At 45.0% G+C, this 24,718-nt stretch overlaps 3 protein-coding genes across 3 annotated transcripts; all 3 read left to right on the top strand.

Moving 5' to 3' along the window:
- The first annotated feature begins 1,918 nt into the window (after positions 1-1,918).
- LOC106732142 (olfactory receptor 10A2-like) lies at positions 1,919-2,881 on the top strand. The gene has a single exon (XM_014574458.3). It carries the CDS (start codon positions 1,919-1,921, stop codon positions 2,879-2,881), a length of 963 nt encoding a protein of 320 aa, XP_014429944.3.
- Positions 2,882-11,668: 8,787 nt separating this feature from the next.
- Positions 11,669-12,631, top strand: LOC102445571 (olfactory receptor 10K1-like). Its single transcript, XM_006124809.3, has one exon. The coding sequence runs from the start codon at positions 11,669-11,671 to the stop codon at positions 12,629-12,631; it is 963 nt and encodes a 320-aa protein (XP_006124871.3).
- Positions 12,632-18,648: 6,017 nt separating this feature from the next.
- On the top strand, positions 18,649-19,632 carry LOC142821104 (olfactory receptor 5AP2-like). The gene has a single exon (XM_075911908.2). It carries the CDS (start codon positions 18,649-18,651, stop codon positions 19,630-19,632), a length of 984 nt encoding a protein of 327 aa, XP_075768023.2.
- The last annotated feature ends 5,086 nt before the right edge of the window (positions 19,633-24,718 follow it).

Genomic DNA, 24,718 nt, shown 5'->3' with positions numbered 1-24,718 from the left:
ATCCCGACTTGTGGAAATGATGGGACCGGGAGTGGGTCAGCAGCTGGTCACAGCAGCACAGTGGAAGCGGGACCCCAGACTGGTGGATTAGAGCTGTGTTTCTTAAACTTTTTAAGACTAAGGAACACCAAACAATATTTTTTTTGTATTGCAGAACACCAGGGGTTTTTTGTTGAGCCCCCAAAAAAAAAAGTTAGCCCTTTTAACAGGAAAGCAGGCGTTGCCCTTTTAAGGGTCATCGATGGACATCATCTTCGGGAATTTGTTTTAAAATCATTGGCTCCTTCTCAGTGTATTTTAATGGTCTCTCCCTACGTCTGATTGCTCATTCAAATTTTGAAACAAGTGTATACTCTTCCTTCACTGTGTTTACGGGTGTGTTTTTTTCTGCATTTCCATTTTTCGGTCACATCGGCTGTGTCGACGCTACAAAGAAACGTCGGGAAAAGATACATCAATGGCAAACCACAATTGGCATCTCTTCCCGCTTTTCTTCCGAAATAGGCTTTTCCGACATTTGGCCGGCTCCCTAGGGCCAAATGTTGGGGAAAAAAACCCTTCTTCGGTACACCCTTTCTTCCTCGTAGATTGAGGTTTACAGGGGTGCCAAAAACATGCATCTATTTTCCAAAGGTCCATCATGCCCAGTGTCCTGTGTCCTGACTGCGATCAATGCTAGGTGCTTTACAGGGAATGCAAAAAAACCAGTTAATCGTTAAGGGACCGATTCCCTGTCACCCATTCCCAGATTCTGTCAAACAGAGTCCAGGAACGTCATCCCTCTGCATCCCTGCTAATAGCCTTTGATGGGAATCTCCCGTCATGATTTTTGTTCCCATTGTTGGCTCCTTCTCAGCATATTTTACTTTTCACTACATACCTTTGATTGCTCCTTCGAATTTTGAAACAAATGCATAGTCTTTCTGCACTGTGTATGTGGCTGCGTTTTTTCTTCAGTTCCGTTTTTCTGTCACCAACAGTTATTGCGCCAGTGTCAGTTAAGGATGTTAAGGACTAGTCAACTAGTGGACTACCTGATAAGCAAATCCCATAGTCAGTCCACTAGTTGACAGGTCAATTCTTTCATCCTTTCTCCCCCGCATTGCTCCTATTAGATAGAGGAAGCAAAGCGGGGGGGGGGAAGAGGAGATGTTTCAAAGGACAATGCCATCTCATTTCAAAGGGACAGTGTGGAGCCTTGGATCAGCGGGACTTCAGGGGTCCTAGTGGACCACAAGTTAAATATGAGTCAACAGTGTGACACTGCTGCAAAAAAAACAACAACCTGATTCTAGGATACATTCACGGGAGTGTTGTGAGCAAGACATGAGAAGTCATTCTTCCATTCTACTCTGTGCGGATTAGTCCTCGGTTGGAGGATTGTGTCCAGTTCCGGCCACCACATTTCAAGGAAGAGGTGGAGAAATTGGAGAAGGTCCAGAGAAGAATGATGAAAGGTTGAGAGAGCGGGAGCTAAGAGGGAAGACTGAAAGAAATGGGCTTGTTTAGTTTGGAAAAGAGAAGACTGAGAGGGGACATGATAGTGGTTTTCAAGTATCTAAAAGGGTGTCAGAAGGAGTGACAATTTCAGATTTCTCATCTAAAAAAATGTGTATGGAGATTGCCTATCTCCTAGGACTGGAAGAGACCTTGAAAGGTCATTAAGTCTAGTCCCCTGCCTTCACAGCAGGACCAAGTACCATCCCTGACAAATTTCTGCCCCAAATTCCTAAATAGCCTGCACAAGGATTGAACTCACAAACTTGGGTTTAATAGATGAATGCTCAAACCACTGAACTATCCCTCCCCCTTGTCTAGTGACACAGATGTACAAAGTCACCTACGCCATTTTTTCTGCACAATGTGGTTGCATTAATTGTATTAATATCTCATGGTTTTTTGTTTCTAGATCCATGTAATGGAGAAAATGGAAGGAAGAAATGAAACTGTGATCCTGGAATTCATCCTCTTAGGATTTGGGGATGTCTCTGACCTGCAGCCGCTTGTTTTCCTCGTGTTTCTACTGATCTATCTTGTGACTATGGCTGGAAACACCCTCATCATTGTGCTAGTTCTGGTTGAACCTCACTTTCATGCCCCAATGTACTTTTTCCTGGGGAACTTGGCCTTCGTGGAGATCTGCTACAGCTCTACCATCCTGCCTAAGTTTTTGGCCAGTCTTCAGACGGGGGACAGAACCATTTCTGTGAAGGCCTGCCTGGTGCAAACCTATTTTTTTGCCATCATAGCAACGGCAGAAAATCTGCTCCTGATGGCTATGTCTTACGACCGGTATCTAGCGATATGCCACCCGCTCCGATACGCCGCCCTAATGAACGGCTGGGTGTGTTGCCTGCTAGTGACGGGCCCCTGGCTGTACAGTTTTCTGGTGGTCGGTGTATTGACTAGTTTCTTGTTCCCATTAACGTTCTGTGAATCTCAAGAAATTGACCATTACTTCTGTGATTTTTCACCCGTGATAAAGCTCTCCTGCTACGACCCCCAGTTTCTGAAACTGACAACATTAATTAGCTCTATCATTGGGACAGTAGTGCCTTTGTTATTGACCCTGGCTTCCTATGTTTGTATCATCACCTCCATCCTGCGAATCCCGTCCTCCATCGGGCGGCAAAAGGCCTTTTCCACCTGCTCCTCCCACCTCATTGTGGTGTCCATCGTATACGTGACCCTTATCATTGTCTACGTGTTTCCGTCACTCAACACGTCTGCAGTCCTCCACAAAGTGTTCTCGCTCTTCTACACAGTCCTGAATCCCATGATCACCCCCATTATCTACAGCCTGAGGAACAAGGAGGTGAAAGAGTCGCTGAGAAAAATGATTGGGACACTGGTTGCCTTCAGAAACAGGCACAGAATCTGATTGGACAAATTTTCCCCAATATTGAAATAGAGATGAAGGGCCCATTTTATTCTGAGAACAAGGCTTTCTTTCTTTCTTTCTTTCTTTCTTTCTTTCTTTCTTAATAGTCATCTTTCACACAATTAATGCACATTTCATTATACGAAACTTGGCCCTTAAAAAGACAGAATGTTTATGGGCTTTTCCCGAGACACACATTTTGGGAAAGACCCCTTCTTTGTTCATCCAGACAGGAACACTCATGAAGAAATTCTGCAAGGAGATGAATATTTGGGCTACGTCTAGATTGGCATGATTTTCCGCAAATACTTTTAACGGAAAAGTTTTCCGTTAAAAGCATTTTTGGAAAAGAGCGTCTAGATTGGCACGGATGCTTTTCCGCAAAAGCACTTTTTGCAGAAAAGCGTCCGTGCCAATCTAGACGTGCTTTTGCGCAAAAAAAGCCCCGATCGCCATTTTAGCCATCGGGGCTTTTTTGCGCAAAACAGTACTGTGCTGTCTATACTGGCCCTCTTGCACAAATGATTTGCACAAGAAGGCTTTTGCCCGAATGGGAACAGCATAGCATTTCCGCAAGAAAACTGACAACCTTACATGAGATCGTCAGTGTTCTTGCGGAAATTCAAGCGGCCAGTGTGGACAGCTGGCAAGTTTTTCCGCAAAAGCAGCTGATTCTGCGGAAAAAATGGCCAGTCTAGACACAGCCTTGTTGTGTGTCTCTGGGACTTTCCCACTCCCACTGAAATGAAAGACATTGGTTCATCCTTGATTATGATCTTCTGTTTTGATTAGAGCCCCATTGAGGAACTGCAGTATGCACCTTGAGGACCTCAGCAATAGCCCTGGTGTATTCTGTTACTGAATATTGATCTCCTGTATGGTCAGAAGGTGCCCACACAAAACTAGTTAACACTCAACTGAATTGCGCCATGCGAGTGACAACAGGAATTTTAAAGCCTACTGCCGTAGAATGGTTACCGCCGCTGGCAACATCACCTCACCAACATCCGTCAACGGGAGCAGGAATGCAGACTCTACCAACATATCAACCACAGCAGCCAACCTCTTCCTATCCAGAAATACTTTGATCAGCCACAAACATCACCTCTAAAATCCTGCAAGCCTCCCTGGCAGCTTGGAAAGGAAGTCACAGCCAATGTTAAGGACTTTGGCCAGCAGAATTACAGCACGTAGACGTCCCAAACAAACATCTTCTATCGGTTCCCACCACTGAGCAGTAAGGTTTCGATCTTCCCCGGAGATCGTGGTGTGTCCTAACTCGGCTTAGGACTGGTCAGGGCAGGTGCGGTTATCTACTGAATAAGTGGAATGTGTTGTCATCTCCACTTTGTGATTGTGGCAGTCCGCAAAATATGCACCACAATGGTGGGGAATGCCCAATACGAAAATTCACGGGCTCATTGGAGGATATCTACAATCTAACCAGTGACACTGTTCACTGGTTGGAGAGCTTGGATGTCCAACTTTGATGAAGAAATATAGCATTGAACATGACATTCAAAAGTAGTAGTAGAAGAAGAAGAAGAAGAATGCCGGTAAAAAGTGTTGTCCTTCCAGTGAGTGGAGAACTTGAAGAAGAAGAAGAAGAAGAATGCCGGTAAAAAGTGTTGTCCTTCCAGTGAGTGGAGAACTTGAAGAAGAAGAAGAATGTAGGTAAAACGTGTTGCCCCTCCAGTGGGTGGAGAATTTGAAGAAGACGAAGACGAAGAAGACGAAGAAGAAGAATGCCGGTAAAAAGTGTTGTCCCTTCAGCGGGTGGAGAACTTTTAATGGGTGGTGATCTACGCAGATCTGTAGCTTGGTAAACCAAAGATGAAAGTCCGTGGGAGATGCAGGAATCTCTGCGTTTGCTGCCCGGTTAAATTTCTTGCTTGTTTATCCATCTTTTCAGGGTGAAGGCCACATTAAAACATCGATATGTGGAAAGAGATGGATAGCAATACAGATAGAAACACAGGGAGATAACTTGCAAAGTGAAGCCATCTGGCACAAACGTTCAACACTCGGTTCCCTCCCTGACCCAAATAAAAAGACATGAATGTGCGAAAATAAATAGGAAATGATTATTCAAATTGCATTAGGTAACATTAACGATGTCAGCCAGGGTAGCATCCTGTATCCAACCAAGCAATACACTACATAAGAGATTTTAACTCCCCTCCCCCCAAAAAAAGAATTAAAGAGTAAAATCTGAGTCACCCTGGGGGCTTTTTTTTTCTTCTATTATGGCCTTTTTTCTTCCGAAAAACACTGGGAATTCCCCACTTTCCTTTTAATTGCTTAGGTTCCCGTGGTTATCCTTACCTCCCCCTCCCACACACATCCTCTTGCTGTCCCTTCCTACAAGTCCCTATGGTGGGCATAGACAAAGGGATATATAATCTCTCTCTCTCTCTCTCTCTTTCGTCTTAAGGTGGAGCCATTTACATAAGAACATAAGAACGGCCATACTGGGTCAGACCAACGGTCCATCTAGCCCAGTATCCTGTCTACCGACAGTGGCCAGCACCAGGTGCCCCAGAGAGGGTGGACCAAAGACAATGATCAAGTGATTTGTCTCCTGCCATCCCTCTCCCAAGCCTCTGACAAACAGAGGCCAAGGACACCATTTTATCCCCTGGCTAATAGCCTTTTATGGACCTAACCTCCATGAATTTATCCAGCTTCTCTTTAAACTCTATTATAGTCCTAGCCTTCACAGCCTCCTCTGGCAAGGAGTTCCACAGGTTGACAACACGCTGTGTGAAGAATGGATGGATTTTGGCATAATTCATTAAAAAGTAATTAAAAGAGGGTTTTGAGATTTTATTTCCCACCACCAAAGGGTGCACCATAAACTCCCTGGCTGCAGAGTTATCCTTGGCCTCATGGCCATAGCAATACAGATAGTGACACAGGGAGATAACTTGCAAAGAGAAGCCGTCTGGCACCATAAGCTCCCGTGCTGCAGAGTTATCCTTGGCCTCATGTGTCCACCTTTCTTGGGCTGCATCCTTGATTTGTGCATCCCAAAGGGATTCACTCATTTTTCTCCAATGAGCCAAATGTTTTCAGCAAAGATCAATCATTCCAGATAACCTGGTGGTTAGAGAATTCATGTGGGCAGCAGGGTGGAAGATCATGTTCAATATCTCCCCTGTCCGAGGTGAACATACGAACATAAGAACCACCAGACTGGGTCAGACCAAAGGTCAGTCCAGCCCACTGTCCTGTCTGCTGATAGTGGCCAAAGCCAGGTGCCCCAGAGACAGTGAACAGAACAGGAAACCATCAAGTGATCCTTCCCCTTTCATCCATTCCCACCTTCTGACAAACATTCCTATCCATCCTGATTAATAGCCTTCGATGGGCCTAACATCTATGCATTTATCTAATTCTTTTTTAAACCCAGTTTAAAAGTCCAGTCTTCACAACATCCTCTGGCAAGGAGTTCCACAGGTTAGTTGTGGGTAGTGTGAAGAAACACTACCTTCTGTATGTTTTGGGGCCCCCTCGGTCTTGTGTTATGGGAACACGTAAACGATGTTTCCCACGTAAGACCACAAAAAGGGCCATTACAAAAGGAGGGTTACGTGATTTTTTGAAAAAGGTTTTTTTTCCCCGAAAAAAACCCGTGTCCAGACTACTTTCACTTTCGAATGACCTACTTTCGAAAGTGAGATCGGAAGAAGATATGCAAATTCCATTAGAAATTTGCATATCCTCTTTCAAAACTACAGTTTAGTCTAGACGTACCCTAAGAAACAAGAGGATTACGTGAGCTAGCCAAAAGGAGCAGTAAGGAAGTTGGCCGTTGAAGCAATGTCTGCCATTTTCTTCAGAGTGATATTGTGATAAGATTATTATTGGAGAATAATTAGGCCTTTAGTGCAAGTCAGGCTGTATAAGGTGTCCCTGGAACAATTCTGATTTCCTGCCTATGATGTTCCTATTTGTATGCATGTATCATGGTTGTATCTGATGTTGTCATTAATGCATCTGTCGCTATTTCCAGTGTAGCTACTCCTGGAAACTCCCACTAGGAGAGATGACTCGTCTAGTGAGCTGGTTGGGAGGGCCTATTCCGGGTAACGAGCAACTAGGGAAAATCATGGGCCTTGGGAGAAGTTTCTTTCCCACCTGGTGAACCTTCTTGAGAAGTCTCCAGAGAGCCGGTAATTAATGGTTGCTCTGACTCTCCAAGGGCACTGGCCAGGCTGGTGTCTCTGGGCACCATTTTGAGATGTTTGTATTTTTCCACACAATGGTCTGGGAATTAAGTATCGAAACAAAGGGTTCCCGCCCTGCACGAAATCTATACAGACCGGAGGGTAACATCACCAGTTCTTCTTCCCTTCCTGCGCAAGAGGACTCCTGGAAAGACCTGAGGAACAAAGACGAAATTGGGGGGAGGATATAGACTCAGACAAAAGAGATTTCTAGGGTATTTTGAGAAGCCTGAAAAACTATCGTAGCAAAGCTTTTGCCTTGAGATTCTGCCACTTTGCTGGTGTCATCAGTCAGGGTGAGACACTGCACCTTCATGCTTAATGTAACTCGTGTGTTATCCTTTGTTTGTATTTTTATTTCGGTGCTGGCGCTGTGTTCTGCTTGGCAAAATCACGTACCCTCTTTATTTTCTAATTAACACTCTTCTCGGTAGCTTAACCTAAACCAGGGTCCCCTGAAATGAAGCATCCGGGGGAGAATCTCAACTTGGTTCGCATGAGGGCTCATGTTCCTCTCCTCATTGAGCGGAAGGCGAACCAAGTAATGAAATCCCGCGTCTCGGGATTGTGAGCAAGGCAGGGCCGTGCATCTGTGAAGTCCTAGGCTGGGGAGCTGGAGGTGGTCTCCACTGTAACTTTACATTGTTGGCTCATAGAATCATAGAATCATAGAATACTAGGACTGGAAGGGACCTCGAGAGGTCATCGAGTCCAGCCCCCCGCCCTCAAGGCAGGATCAAGCTCCGTCTACACCATCCCTGACAGATGTCTATCTAACCTGTTCTTAAATATCTCCAGAGAGGGAGATTCCACCACCTCCCTTGGCAATTTATTCCAATATTTGACCACCCTGACAGGCAGGAATTTTTTCCTAATGTCCAATCTAAACCTCCCCTGCTGCACTTTAAGCCCATTACTCCTTGTCCTGTCCTCAGAAACCAAGAGGAACAAATTTTCTCCTTCCTCCTTGTGACACCCTTTTAGATATTTGAAAACCGCTATCATGTCCCCCCTTCATCTTCTTTTTTCCAAACTAAACAAGCCCAGTTCATGAAGCCTGGCTTCATAGGTCATGTTCTCTAGACCTTTAATCATTCTTGTCGCTCTTCTCTGTACCCTTTCCAATTTCTCCACATCTTTCTTGAAATGTGGCGCCCAGAACTGGACACAGTACTCCAGCTGAGGCCTAACTAGTGCAGAGCCTGGTCAGAGATCCTGCTTGTACCCACAGCTACACGTATTCCTTCCTTTGTAAATACTGCAGGAAGTGTCGGCCTAGGAATGAGTCGGCAGCTATCCACAGCAGCACAGTGTGAGAGGAATTGAAGGCGAGTGGGTGAGAAGGTTGAGTGGAACCCCAGTTCCGGGTAGCACTGCGAGAGAACCCAGATGGCAGAATGAGGAGCAATGGTCTAAAGTTGCAGTGGGGAAGTCTAGGTTGGATATTAGTGAAAAAACTATTGTATTAGGAGGATGGTAAAGCATTGGAATGGGAGGTGGTGGAATCTCCATCCCTAGATGTTTTTAAGTCCCGGCTTGACCAAGCCTTGGCTGGGATGATTAGGTTGGGTCTGGTCTTGCTTCAGGCAGGGGGCTGGACTTGCTGACTCCTGAGGTCTCTGTCAGCCCTGGGATTCTATGAACCAATTGCAGATTGGTTATAGCAAAAGGTGGTTGAGAAAGAACAAAGAACGGCTCTCACATTTAGAACATAAGTAAGGCTCATATTGGGTGAGAGGAAAGGTCCATCCAGTTCAGTAGCCCGTGGGTACATCTACACTAGCCCCCTAGGTCGATCTACGGAGGCTAATGAGAGCAACCGAAATTTCAAATGAAATACGGGATTTCAATATCTCGTACTTTATTTGCATGCTCCTGGCCAGTCGCCATTTTAGAAATTGACTAGCCCAAAGTAACTGCCCGCATCTACACGCGATAGTGAAACGAGATTCCAAATTAAAGCCCTAAATCGAATTAGCTGGTATTCCTCCTGGAATAACACACTTCATTTGCAGTTTCAGTCGCCCTCATTAACCTCCATAGATTGAACTAGGGGGCTAGTGTAGACATACCCTGTCTTCTAACCGGGGCCAAAGCCAGGTGCTTTATAGGGAATTAACAAAACCATTGATAATTTTGGGACCCATATCCTGTCACCCATTTCCAGCTTTTGACATCAAGAAGTCATGGATGGACCTGTCCTCCAGGAGTCGTTCTAGTTTATTGGAGTCTCGTGTAAGAATTTTATTTTCCACCAAATGAATTTTATTACTCATTTATTATTTTGAATAAAATGCCGTTTTTCTTCACTGTGTACAGGCGGGTTGTTTTTTTCTTTCTCCATTTCCATTCTTCCATCCTACACGGATGTTCCACCAATGTCAATGAGCCATTGAAACTCCTGGTGTAGAGAGTGTATATAGGAGTACTTCACACACCAGATGTTGAGGTATTTAGAAGGCAGGATAGATCAAGAATTGAGTCGTAGGAGGAGCTGTCACAGTTATTGTCTCCAGTTCCTTTCCTGTAACAGTAAGGATCTCTTTTTATTTCTCATAAACTGGGTAACTAAACGATCTCTCTTTCTCTCTCTCTCTCTCTCTCTCTCTCTCTCTCTCACTATCTCATTCTCTCTCTCTCTTTGTGTCCATGTATTCATCTAATTCTGTCTGTGTATCTATTCCTGTTTTGAAATAGGGATGCAAATTAAGACAATCAAAATTGCAAATGAAGCTGGGATTTAAATATCCAGCACTTCATTTGCATAATCCTGTTAGGGCGCTATTTCGAAAGAGCATTATTTCAAAATAAAACACACTGTGCAAACTCGTTATTTCGAGAGAACACCCTTCTCTCAAAATAACCCTTATTCCTTCTAAAATGAGGTTTAACATTATTTCAAGAGAAGGGTTTTCTCTCAAAATAACGCATCTATTCAGTGTGTTTTATTTCACTATAGCGCTATTTCAAAATAGCGCCGTAAGTCTATTATGCAATTGAAGCGCGGGATATTTAAATCCCAGCTTCATTTGCAATTTCGAAAGTCTTCATTTGCATTCCTATTTAGAAATAGGTTGCAAGTGTAGACATACCCTTAGAATCATACACTCCGGCTGTGTCCAGACTCAGCGGTTTTTTCGAAAAAAATAGCCTTTTTTCGAAAAAACTTCACCTGCGTCTAGACTGCAGCCGCGTTCTTTCGAAATTAAATCGAAAGAACGCGGCTTTTCTTTCGACGGCGGTAAACCTCATTGCACGAGGAAGAACGCCTTCTTTCGAAAGCTCATCTTTCGAAAGAAGGCGTTCTTGAATGTAAATAGAGCTTCTTCGAAAGAGAGCATCCAGACTCACTGGGTGCTTTCTTTCGAAAAAGCAAGCCGCTTTTTCGAAAGTTCCGTGTGCAGTCAAGACGCTCTCTTTCGAAAGAGCCTCTTTCGAAAGAGGCTTGCAGTCTAGACATAGCCTCCTAGCACTGGCAGAGACCTGAGGACGTCATAGAGTCCAGCTCCCCGCCCAAATCAGGACCAACTGCAACTCAATCATCCCAGCCAGGGATGTGTCAAGCCGGGACTTAACCTCTACAGACAGAGATTCCACCTCCTCCCTAGGAAACACATCCCACTGCTTCCCCACTCTCATCAAGAAATTGTTTTTCCTAATGTCCAACCTAAACCTCCCCCATGACCTCCGTAGACTTCTTCATGTGTTTTCATTTTTTTCACTTCGTTTTCTGTATCAATTGTTGGATGTCATGTCAGTTGAACTTGTGTACATTCAAATGAAGCTGGTTAGTTTACTCTGCTAGCTTCATCAATGTAAGAGCATGTACGTATTCCCAAGGTGAGCATTTCAACTCACAACTAAAGGGTAGACCTACCTGTAATTGAACTCTGAGTATCTTTCCTAACCAATGTAATGATCTTTTTATGTCACAGAGATTTGTTGATATGACACTGATGTTCAGCACCCTCAGGACCTGACCAATTCTGTACCAGAGAATTTGCCAGACCGGAGAGGTCAATATTGTCTAGCAGCATTACCAACACTTCTTATAGTCTGCTGGGATCTAAGAAGACATGTTGGGGTATATTAGAGCTAAATAACAGCACAGAACAATCAGAGCCAGGACTAGTGGTTGTAAACAAACTTTTTTAGGACCAAGAGGAACTTGGCTACACCTATGAAATTGGACATCTGGCTAACTTAAAACATGCCGGACAATGGATCTGTCTGGACCAGTGAGTGCCGGACTAAAGAGGTTCGATCCTCCTTCAAAAATCCCAACTTAGAAGTCCATATTGAAAGTTCATGAGAACTTCATGGAGTTGAAAGGAACATTTCTGTAATTCCATAGGGTTCCATGCTCTTAGTTCTTGGAAGCTCAAACTCTTATTGAAATGAGTTTTTCCCGGTTTATTGACAACCCCACTTTTGCCGGGCAGAGGCGCAGTGATCCAAAATCACCTACTCCGTGTTTCTATCAAGTGTAACTGACGGTGGAAGTTGAATGCCTTTGCTACCTCAATATCTTATGGTGTTACATTTCTAGATTCATAATATGGAGAAAGAGGACGGAAGAAATCGAACCCTCATCATGGAATTCATCCTCTTAGGATTTGGGGATGTCTCCGGACTGGAGCCTCTTCTCATCCTCTTGTTTCTACTCATCTACATTGTAACGATTGCTGGAAACCTCCTCATTGTTGCGTTAGTTGTCGTTGATCATAATCTTCACACCCCCATGTACTTCTTCCTGGGGAACTTGGATTGTGTGGAGATTTGCTACAGTTCCACCATCCTGCCCGTCCTCCTGGCAGAGCTTCTGACTGGGGACAGGACAATTTGTGTTCACTGCTGCCTTGCGCAATTATATTCGTTTGGTATCATGAAAACGGGAGAAAACCTGCTGCTCATGGCCATGTCTTACGATCGGTATTTAGCGATATGCCATCCCCTCCGATACGCAGCTCTGATGAACGGACGGGTGTGTTGCCAGCTAGTGGTGGGGTGTTGGCTGTGTACTTTTCTGGTTGTTGGCACACTAAATTATTTCTTCTTCTCATTAACGTTCTGTGACTCCAAAGAAATTGACCATTACTTCTGTGATTTTTCACCCATGATGAAGCTCTCCTGTAGTGATACCCGAACTCTACAACTCGTGACATTAATTATCTCTGCTATAGGAACGGTTGTGCCTTTGCTATTGACATTGGCTTCCTACGTTTGTATCATCACCGCCATCCTCAGAATCCCGTCCTCCATCGGGCGGCAAAAGGCCTTTTCCACCTGCTCTTCCCACCTCATTGTGGTGTCCATTTTATACATGACCCTGATCATTGTCTATGTGTTTCCATCAATCAACACGTCCACGGTCCTTCACAAAGTGTTCTCGCTCTTCTACACAGTCCTGAATCCCATGATCACCCCCATTATCTACAGTCTGAGGAACAAGGAGGTCAAAAAGTCCCTGACAAAAGCTATTGTGAAATTGATCGCATTCAAAAACAGGCACAGAATCTGATAGAGCAAGTTTTAGGGTATAGGAAAATAGGGAGGAAGTGATAGAGTTCTTTAGACAGGACCCATTTTATTCTTTGAGATGAGAGGAACTCTTTCTTTCTTTCTTTCTTTCTTTCTTTCTTTCTTTCTTTCTTTCTTTCTTTCTTTCTTTCCACACATATATGGCTACGTCTACACAGCAGGCTTCTTTCAGAAGAAGCTATTCTGGAAGAGATCTTCTGGAAAAACTTCTTTCAAAAGAAAGTGTCTACACAGCAATAGAGCAAGGAGAAATCTCTCTGCTTTTTCGAAAGAGAGCTTCCACAATGATTGGACTTCATGAGTTTTGCTTACAACACACCTGTTGATACAACCTAGAATCATATTTGCTTTTTTTGCAACAGCATCACACTGTTGACTCATATTCAACTTGTGGTCCACTATGACCCCTAGATCCCTTTCCGCCATGCTCCTTCCTAGACAGTCGCTTCCCATCTTGTATGTATGGAACTGATTGTTCCTTCCTAAGTGGAGCACTTTGCATTTCTCTTTATTAAACCTCATCCTGTTTACCTCTGACCATTTCTCTAACTTGCTAAGGTCATTTTGAATTATGTCCCTATCCTCCAAAGAAGTTGCAACCCCACCCAGTTTGGTATCATCTGCAAACTTAATAAGCGTACTCTCTATCCCAATATCTACATCATTGATGAAGATATTGAACAGTACGGGTCCCAAAACAGACCCTTGCGGAACTCCACTCATTATCCCTTTCCAGCAGGATTTAGCACCGTTAACAACAACTCTCTGACTACGGTTATCCAGCCAATTATGCACCCACCTTATCGTGGCCCTATCTAAGTTATATTTGCCTAGTTTATCAATAAGAATATCATGCAAGACCGTATCAAATGCCTTACTAAAGTCTAGGTATATGACATCCACCGCTTCTCCCTTATCCACAAGGCTCATTATCCTATCAAAGAAAGCTATCAGATTAGTTTGGCATGACTTGTTCTTCACAAACCCTTGCTGGCTATTCCCTATCACTTTATTACCTTCCAAGTGTTTGCATATGATTCCCTTAATTACCTGCTCCATTATCTTCCCTGGGACAGATGTTAAACTGACCGGTCTGTAGTTTCCTGGGTTGTTCTTATTCCCCTTTTTATAGATGGGCACAATATTTGCAGATACTGTCGACAAAACTTCTGTCGACATAGAGCGTCTAGACACATTCAGTTCTGTCGACAAAGCAAGCTGCTTTGTCGACAAAACCCTGTAGTCTAGACGCAACCCTACAGGCAATAACACCTTCTGTCGACAGAACACTGTCGACAGAAGGTGTTATGCCTCGTAAAATGAGGTTTACCAGCGTCGACAAAACTGCTGAGTTCTGTCGACGTTATGTCGACAGAACTCAGCGGTAGTGTAGACGCAGGTATAGTTTTGTCGACAAAAGTCCACTTTTGTCGACAAAACTCAGTAGTCTAGACACACCCTAATTGTCTCCTTATCTCCCTTTTTACCGGCTCTGGGAGCTCCTCAGTGCAAGCAGACAGCAGCTCCTTTTAGTGGCTTCTTCAGTGAGATGCACCTCCACCCGCCCATCAGCTGAGTTCCCTGCCTGGGTGGGAGCTTTGAATTTCTGAGTGGAGCAGATGTTTGGTTTCCCTTTTCATTATTGAACCTCCAGATACCGCAAAGCGGGGCTCGCCAGCCAGGCGATTGGGGATCTACCGGTTGAGCTGGGAGCCTCTGACAGCGGCTCCTGACTGGTTTGGCCAAGAGGCTCTCGAGTGCCAGCACTTTATCTGCCCCTCCCCCCACTGCTGCACATCTCCTACCCTTTGCCTTGGAGCTGCCTTTCCCTGGTACACAGCAGGGAAAGAGAGGAGGGAGTACTGATATTAAGGTGCCCCCCACCCTGTATTCTATCTCCACAGAACTGGGGGGGGGGGAGCACCACAGGGCTTGGGAGGGAAGGAGTTTGCTGGCTGCTTTGGGAGTGGTGCAGGCCCAGGGCAGGGGTGAGCCTGACTTACCCCACTGCACCCTCACCCAGGAGCCCCCTGGGGTAAGCAGTGTCCAGCTGGAGACAGCTCCAATCTCCTGCCCCAGTCATGAACCCCCTCCTGTACCCCAAGCCCCTGCCCTAGCCCCGACCCCCCAGAGCCTTACAGAGCCTGTACTCTGAACCCCCTTCTGCATCCCACGTCCCTGCCCCAGGCATAGCTCAAATCCCCTCTCACACTCCAAATCCCGTAGCCCAAGACCAGAGCCTGTGCCCCAACCCACTGTCCCTGCCTGGTGAAAGCGAGGAAAGTTGGGAGAGGTAGGGAGGATTGAGGGAGTAGGGGCAGGGCCTCAGAGAAGGAGCACAAAGGAGGCTGGGCCAGGGTATGTGTGTTTGAGGTAGATCTGGACTTGCACTGAAATTCAAAAAGTGATCTCATGGTTAAAAAGGTTGGAGACCATTGTCTTAAAGCGATGAGTATCAAGGGGGGAGAGCATAAAATAGAAGGAAAAAGAAATATCACCGCTTAAACTTTAATGCATTCACAAATGTCTCACTGCCATAGGGTGGGAAGAGCCCTCAGGAAGTCACGGAGTCCATCCCCCTGCTAAAATGTCTCCTATCCCAACTAAATCATCTCAGCCAATGAAAGAAAAGCCCCCCTCTCCTTCATGAGGTGTGAGGATACCCAGCTGCTGGCTAGATTGGCAAAGATGGGATTTGAACCCACCTCTCCTACAGACATTGTCACCTTCACGCAGCACCTTAGGGTGCATCTACACAGCACCCTTACCTCAAAATAAGAGATGCAATTTGTGCTACTCAAATTGCGTAGCTGGTTTCGAGGTGGTTCCGAAAGAGCTAATTTCAAAATTTGGCTCTCATAGCATCATAGAGCTGGAAGAGACTTCAGGAGGTCATCAAGTCCAGCCCTTTCCCCAAGGCAGGAGCAATCCTAACTATAACAGCCCAGACATGGGTTTGTCAAGCCAAGATTTAAAAACCGCTAGGGATGGTGATTACACCCCCTCCCTAGGGAACCCAGCCCAGTGCTTCCCCACCCACCTAGGGAAATTGTTTTTCCTAATATCCAGCCTAGACCTCTCCCACTGTAACTTGAGCCCATCGCTCCTCGTTCTGCCATCTGCCCCCACTGAGAACAGCCTCTCTCCAGCCTCTTTGGAACCCCCCTTCAGGGAGTTGAAGGCTGCTCTCAAATCCCCCCTCGCTCTTCTCTTCTGCAGAGTAAACAAACCCCAATCCCTCAGCATCTCCTCATAGGACATGCGCTCCAGCCCCCTTATTTTGGTCACCCTCCGCTGGCCCCTCTCCAATGCATCCACATCCTTTCTATAGTTGGGGGCCCAGAACTGGACAGATACTCCAGATGTGGCCTCCCCAGAGTCAAATAAAGGGGAATAATCACTTCTCTAGATCTGCTGGCAATTCTCCTCCTAATGCATTCTAATATGCCATTAGCCTTCTTGGCTACAGGGGCCCAATGTTGACTCATCTCCAGCTTCTCATCATCTGTCATCCCCAGATCCTTTTCTGAGGAACTGCTACTTATCCATACATAGTATGACGCTCTCTGCATACTAAATGTCAAAATAAGGCTATTCTGAAATGTCCCTTAACTCTCATGCAATAAGGTTTACAGGGACGTCTGAATAGCACGCCCATTACATTTTGATATAACGGCCTTGCTCTTAAGATGCAGAATAACTGTTTCGGGATACCAGACTTATCCCAAAATAGCTCCACAGCGTAAGTGCACCCTTTGATGGCATCAATAAAGACAGAAGTTGTGGCAACAACCTCCAGACTCTGCAAAATGATAATAAATTATTGCGTAAGGTGTATGCTTTCTGTACAAGACAGGCTGTATAAGTGGTCACTGGGAAAGTTCTGATTTCCTCCATGTGACTTGGAATGTTTTATGTTCAGGCTCGAATTCAGGGTAGACTTTCAGGATGTGCTTAACTTTAAACGTGTGCTTGAATCCTGTTTAAGCCAACTCAGTGATTGTGTTTCAATCAAGGAGAGTTTTGCCAAGTTTTCACCCTTTAATTTCAATGGAACATAAGCACACGATTAAAGTGACGTGCATAATAAGTGATAGTATCCTTGAAGCAGGTGCTATGCATATTTTGTGCAAATTATCTTAGTTCCTTCTCTTAATGGGAATATGCTAAAGACACTGAATAGAATCACAGAATCATAGAATATTAGAACTGGAAGGCACCTCAAGAGGTCATCAAGTCCAGTCCCCTGCCCTCACAGAAGAACCAAGCACCGTCTAGATCATCCCTGACAGGTGTCAGTCTAACCTGCTCTTAAATATCTATAGGGATGGAGATTCCACAACCTCCCTAGGCAATTTATTCCACTGTTTCACCGCCAAGACGGGTAGGAACTTTTTCCTAATGTCCAACCTCAACCTTCCTTGCTGCAGTTTAAGCCCCTTGCTTCTTTTCTCATCCTCAGAGGTCAAAGAGAACAAATTTTCTCCCTCTTTTCTGTGACACCATTTTAGATACTTGAAAACCGCTATAATGTCCCTTCTCGGTCTTCTCTTTTCCAAACTAAACAAACTCCATTCCTTCAGCCTTGCCTCCTAGCTCATGTTTTCTAGACTTTTAATCATTTCTGTTGCTCTTCTCTGGACCTTCTCCACGTTCTCCACATCTTTCTTGAACTGTGGGGCCCAGAACTGGACACAATACTCCAACTGAGGCCTAATCAGAGTAGAGAGGAAGAATAACTTCTTGTGTCTTGCTCACAACACTTCTGTTCATGCAGCCCAGAATCATGTTGGCTTTTTTTGCAATAGCGTTACACTATTGACTCATATTTAGCTTGTGGTCCACTATAACCCCTAGATCCCTTTCTGCAGGACTCCTTCTAGACCGTCGCTTCCCATTCTGTGTGTGTGAAACAGATTGTTCCTTCCAAAGCGGAGTTTTTATAATAATTTTTATTTATAATAGACCATGATAACTTCACTGAATAATTTTTAAGCCAGCCGAAAGGAGATTTCTTTCTTAGGTTGGTTTATTTCATTCTCTACTGCATTCTAAACATCTTTGAGGGTGTGTCTAGACTACAGGATTTTGTCGACAAAAGTGGACTTTTGTCGACAAAACTATACCACACTGCCTTTGAGTTATGTCGACATAACATCGACAAAACTCAGCAGTTTTGTCGATGTATGAAACCTCATTCTACAAGGAATAATGCCTTTTATCGACAGAGTTCTGTTGATAGAAGGTATTATTGCATCTACACTGTCCTTTGCGTCCACACTCTTATGTCGACAAAGCGGTTTGCTTTGTCGACAGAACTGGATGTCGTCTAGACGCTCTTTGTCGACAGAAGCTTTGTCGACAGTATCTGTCGACAAAACTTCTGTCGACAAAACCCTGTAGTCTAGACATACCCAGAGAGTTCTGTTTTGTTGTAAAGAGAAATCTATTAGGTTCATCGCCAGCCTTTTGCTGTGAATGTTCAGGGGTTTTATTCATTTTAATTCTGATTGCATGTTACTGGGGGAGGGCTAGGTTGGATCTTAGGAAAAATGATTTTCCTAGGCAAGTGGGAAGCACTGGAATGGGTTCCTTAGGGAAGGGGTGGAATCTCCATCCCTAGAGGTTTTCGAGTTCCGGCTTGACGAAGCCCTGGTTGGCATGATTGAGTTGGGGTTGGTCCAGCTTTGGGCCGGGAGCTAGACTCAATGATTCATGAGGTCTGTGCCAGGCCTGGGATTCTATGATTTTTTATTATTCAGCAACAGAGGACATTTTATTGTAGCTGGGATTTCCAAAGGGGCTCTACAGGTTTTCGGCCTGCTACTTCTCCAGAAATTAGGGTTATACATTTTTCCCAATCTCCCTTGTCATCTTGAACTTTTACTGCAGAGTTTGTCCATTTTCATCTAGTGCCACACTGAGCTGAATGAAAAGTTGAGTTTATCGCCTTGGAATGCTAGGGCTGATTTTATTCATTTACCCTAGATCCGTCCCATGGCCAAGGAAGACTGTCAAAATCAAACCTCCCCTGCCAAATTCATCCTCCTGGGATTTGGGGATCTCCCTGAACGGCGGCCCCTCCTCTTCCTGCTCTTTCTAGGGATCTACATGGTGACCATGGCTGGGAACCTCCTCATCATGGTGCTAGTGGTAGTTGATCAGCATCTTCACACTCCCATGTACTTCTTCTTGGGCAACTTGTCCTGCTTAGAAACCTGCTACAGCTCCACCATTCTACCCCGGCTTCTCTCCAGTCTCCTGACGGGGGATGGGACCATTTCCATCCGGGATTGTTTGACACAATTTTATTGTTTCAGTATGCTAGCCGCCACTGAATGCTACCTGCTCGCCGTGATGTCATGCGACCGGTACGTAGCGATATGCCTTCCCCTCCGTTACACCACTCTGACGAATGGACGGATGTGTTTCCAGCTCACGGCTGGCTCCTGGACAAGCGGCTTTTTGGGCAGCACCGTCGTACTCCTTCTCATGACGAAAATAACATTTTGCGGCACCCACGTCATGGACCACTTCTTCTGCGATTTCCCACCCATTGTAAAGCTGTCCTATAGCGACACCCAGTTGCTAGAACTCACCGTTTTCACTATGTCCTCCATCGGGTCTTTGGCCCCATTTCTACTAATCTTGGCATCCTACTTCTGTATTATCACCACCATCCTGAGGATCCCATCCACCACCGGCAGGCAAAAGGCCTTCTCCACCTGCTCCTCGCACCTTGTCATCATCACGATGTTTTACGGAACTCTGAACATGGTCTACCTGGTTCCAACGGCCCATGTTTCAAAGGACTTACACAAGGTGTTCTCTGTTTTCTACACCATCCTGACCCCCTTGGCCAACCCCCTCATCTACAGCTTGAGGAACAAAGAGGTCCAGCAAGCCCTGAGAAAAGCTCTCAGTAAGGCTCTGGCTTCTGCAAGAGTTCAGATGATAAAATGGACCGATCTCCATTGGTAACCCACTGGAGGAGATTCTGGAAGATGGACGTTGCTGCACGATCAGATAGTTGTGTGCTTTGGGTTTGTGAAAGAAGACTCAGCTATTAAGGAGGACTTGAGGTGTTAGGATCATGTGTAACTGCCACAAGGTGGATTCAAACCTGGGACTTCTGGAGTTTAATGTAGGAGCCGCTACCATTCGAGCGATAAAGCCAGCTGCTTCTCAACTTAGGCTGAAGAGCTTTCTTGTTCTTATCTCTCACTCTACATGGTCTCAGAGCCACTCCATGAGACAGTGATCCACTCTAGGGCTATGTCTACACTGGCAGGTTGCTGCGCCAGAAGTATGCAAATGAGGCTAAGTGTGGAATATTGCCGAGCCTCATTTGCATACCTAATGAGCCACCATTTTGCAGAAGAGGCTCTTGTGCAAGAGGGAGCTGTCTACACTGCCCCTTCTTGCGCAAGAAAAACCCTCTTGCGCAATGCCGTTATTCCTGCAAATAATCAGCAGGGCTCGTCAAATAATGCAACCTACTCACCCTCGGTGAGTAGATTACAAGCCGGAAGAGCCGGGTTTGGGCAATCTGCACATGTGCAGAATGATCTTCGCATGTGCACATCGCTGGACAGCATGGCTGGCGAGCGGGGCTCGCCGCGGTTTGCCGAGCCCTGATAATCAGCGTAGCGGCATTGCGCAAGAGGGTTTTTCTTGCGCAAGAAGGGACAGTGTAGACAGCTCCTTCTAGTGCAAGAGCCTCTTCTGCAAAAATGGTGGCTCATTAGGTATGCAAATGAGGCTCGGTGATATTCCACGCTTAGCCTCATTTGCATACTTCTGGCACAACAACCCGCCAGTGTAGGCATAGCCCTAGGGTGCGTCTACACAGCAGAGTTATTTCGGAATAGTGGCCGTTATTCCACAATAACTATGCGAGCATCTACACAGCCATTTTGTTATTTCGAAATAGGTTCGAAATAACGGACGGCTTATTCCAACTTCCGTAAAAACATTCCACGTGGAATGATGCCTCTTCTGAAAGAGCTATTTTGAAATCAGGTATGCGTGGATGCTCTACTACTGCTATTTTGAACTAGTCCCTCTCGAAGGCTGTTCTAAGTCATTTGTCTCCACTGCCTCCTGGAGCTCTAAGTCGAGATAGCATGTCCACATTACGGGAGCCAGCCTCAGACTCATATTGAGGCTTCCCTGCAGTGTAGACAGGCTATTTGGAAAGAAGCTATTTCAGCATAACTATTCTGGAATAACTGCAGTGTAGACATAGCTTAGGTGTGTGGATTATACAGAGTCTTCTCTTTTTTTTGGAGATATACCTATCTCATAGAACTGGAAGGGACCTTGAGAGGTCATTGGGTCCAGTCCCCTGCCCCCATGACAGGACCGAGTACCATCCCTGATTGATTTGCTCCAGATCCCTAAATGATCCCCTCAAAAGTTTAACTCACAACCCTTGGTTTAATAGACCAACGCTCAAACCAGTGAGCTATCTCTCCCCACCTTCTAGTCTTGGATTTCCCATGAGCTTTCAGAAGGTGCTATTTCAAAGTAGCTGAAGAGAATGGCGCACTGATACCTCACTACAAATCACTTGAAGATGAGTCCATAGCTCGTTCGCACATCTGGGAATATCCTGGCCGACAACTGTGTCAGACACAGATTACACTGAATTTTCCGACAGGTATTAGCTGCTGCCTTTAGGCGACCGGTGTTTGTTTGATATGCTTTACCTGGTGTTTTTCTCTTCTCATGGATGGAGGAGAATTTGGGGAGAGGAAAGCTGGTGAGAGGAAGCAAGAAAGAAAAATAATTCTCAGTTCATTTGCCCGGTGTTGTCTTCAAGCAGTCATTGTCAAGTCCGAGTCGAGACTCTAGTCACTACAGTTCAAGTTGAGTTTCGAGTCCCTAAAGTCACTTTCAAGTCAAGTCCCACGTTGAGTCTTGAGTATTAATTTAAAAAATGTCAAGTCACTTTTGTACAAGCCATCAATATCGGCATTTTCAGACCATTTTTTTCACAAGTCGATTTAACAAAATTAGCAAGTCTCAAGTCGAGTCTCAAGTCACAAACAATGAACCCAAGTCAAGTCTCAAGTCGAGTCATCTCGGCGACTTAAGTCAGACTCGAGTTCAGGTTGTGGGACTCAAGTCGACAACTCTATATTTGCGATGTCACAGTTATAGAGACCTGTGAAGTTATATCTTTTTTTCTTTGCAAATCTAATAAGTAATAATAAAATAAAGGAAGAGTTTAAAAGTTTTGATCATGTTTTGTCTTTGACACATATTTTAGGTTACATCTAGACTACATTCCCCTTTCGACAGAGAGAAGTAAATTAGACACTTCGAAATTGCAAATGAAGTGGGATTTGAATTTCCCGTGCTTCATTTGCATAATCACAGCATGGCGCTCTTTCAAAAAAGCGCTATTTCGGAAGTGAAAACTCAGGTTTACTGGGATCTTTCGAAAAAGGTTTCAATTTTTGAACTAAATGTGTCTAGACGGCGGAGATACTGTGTCATCTTTGTAATTCATTGGCTTATGTGCTCATCTCATTTCCTCTGCTAGACCTATCAAATCACTTCCCCTCCGTCCATCTGCTGCCTATATGATCTAGTGTATGTTTTGGTTGAGTTAGTGCTCTCCAGGCTAACACCTGGGTGGTACTCCAGCTAACCCCTGGGTGGTACTCCACCAGCGCTGTGTGTTCAATAAATCCTCTGCTTGTTTTCACCTCCACCCAGTGTGTCCAGAATTATTCCATGCACCAAACATCCCTTTAGCTGGGAATAGTGATCCACAGCCAAAGGGAGTTGCCAGCACCTGTACCTGTGGAGGGGCAAGGTAACTCTGCTCCCAGGAGCCCACAAGAACAGACCATGTTATTGTTCTAGTCTGATGTCCTTCACATCACAGACCAGAGACACTCACGCCTCCACTCCTGTAAGAGGCTCATAACCGCCGGCTGAGTTACCATTGAAAGATTCCACGGTCTAGGGAATCCACTCCCGTTAAAACCAGCCAGTGACTATGTCTCAGGCTGCAGAGGAAAGCGGGGAAAAAATGCAAAACCCCAAAGAAAACCAAGGTGTCCGCCAATCTGACCTGGGAGAAAATTCCTTCCAAACCCTAGCTAAGGGGGCCAAGTAGACCTTGATCATGTGGGCAAGACCTTCCAGCCAGACACCTGGGCTAGGTCTACACTGGCATGATTTTCCGAAAATGCTTTTAATGGAAAAGCATTTTTGGAAAAGCACGTCTAGATTGGCAGGCAACCTGTGGATATTATGCCAGGGGATATTATGAAGACCAAAACCACAACTGGGGCCAACAAGGGATTAGATAATTTCATGGAGGATCAGTCCATTACCATGTCTATTAGCCAGGATGGTCAGGACCGTAATCCCATGCGTTGGGTCTCCTTAGCCAACAATTGGCAGAAACTGGGATGGATCATTCAGTAAATGACCTTTTCTGCTGATTCCCTCTGAAGCATCAGGCACTAGCCTCTGCTGGATAACAGTATGGTCTCACCCAGTATGGCTGGTTTAACGTTCTTATGTCATAGAATTTAGGTATAAAGTGTGTTTTCTGAATGATCAAAATGAAAGCTGGTGACCCAACGGTCATTAATATCACAGAATCCAAGCGTTGCAAGAGACCTCACGAGTCGTCGAGTCCAGCCCCCTGCCCAAAGCAAGACCCACCCCAGCTAGATAAATTCGTGGAGGTTAGAGCCATCGATACTTATTAGCTAGGATGGGTAGGAATGGTGTCCCTCACCTTGGTTTGTCACGGACTGAGAATGGGAACAGGGGAGGGATCACGTGAGGATTCCCTATTTTGTTCACTCCCTCTGGGGCATCATGCATTGGTCACTGTTGGCTGACAGGATGCTGGGTTGGATGGACCTTTGATCTAACCCAGGGTGGCCGTTCTGCTGTTCCTGAGTGGTCTCCATTCCCTCTGGTGTTTGTAGTGCACAATGCAAGCCCGTTAGCGAGTTTCTCTTCTCATTAACCAATGGGAGCAGCAAGAGGTGACGGCCTTCCCACAAGAGAGATAAATGCGAAACTTGGCGAGGACGTTTCTCAGCGGCAACGCGCAACCCCAGGCCCACGCCACGTGACTCGCTCTCCGGGCAATGGTGCAGAATGGGGAGCAGAGGATGATAGACGAGATGCTACAGAAATAGAACCCCAGGCTCTACATCACAGAGGGAAGAGGGGGCACCAGAAAATCAGTCTCGCGTGCAACCGAATTCAAGGTAAAAATCCAATAGTTTTGTTTCAACGGCACGAGATTTTGAAATGGCAACCAGGAGCTAAGGTATTTCACTGATGTTTGTTGTCCAGCCAGTGCGGGCAGGGGAAGGGGGGAGATTAGATAGATAGATAGATAGATAGATAGATAGATAGATAGATAGATAGATAGATAGATAGATAGATAGATAGATGGATGGGGTGTGTGGGAATAGATAGATAGATAGATAGATAGATAGATAGATAGATAGATAGATAGATAGATAGATAGATAGATAGGGTGTGTGGGAATAGATAGATAGATAGATAGATAGATAGATAGATAGATAGATAGATAGATAGATAGATAGATAGATGGGGTGTGTGGGAATAGATAGATAGATAGATAGATAGATAGATAGATAGATAGATAGATAGATAGATAGATAGATAGATAGAGGGGGGTGTGGGAATAGATAGATAGATAGATAGATAGATAGATAGATAGATAGATAGATAGATAGATAGATAGAGTGTGTGGGGATAGATAGATAGAGTGTGTGGGGATAGATAGATAGATAGAGGGGGTGTGTGGGAATAGATAGATAGATAGATAGATAGATAGATAGATAGATAGATAGATAGATAGATAGATAGATAGGGTGTGTGGGAATAGATAGATAGATAGATAGATAGATAGATAGATAGATAGATAGATAGATAGATAGATAGGGTGTGTGGGGATAGATAGATAGATAGATAGATAGATAGATAGATAGATAGATAGATAGATAGATAGATAGCTGTAGTTTCTGAAAACTCAGTGTCTTTATTGTGTTTTAAC

Source organism: Pelodiscus sinensis, chromosome 30, assembly GCF_052426305.1.
Source record: "Pelodiscus sinensis isolate ZL-2025 chromosome 30, ASM5242630v1, whole genome shotgun sequence".
Lineage (NCBI taxonomy): Eukaryota > Metazoa > Chordata > Testudines > Trionychidae > Pelodiscus > Pelodiscus sinensis.
Note: the sequence above shows the minus strand (reverse complement) of the source record. Positions and strands in the feature narration are given on the sequence as shown.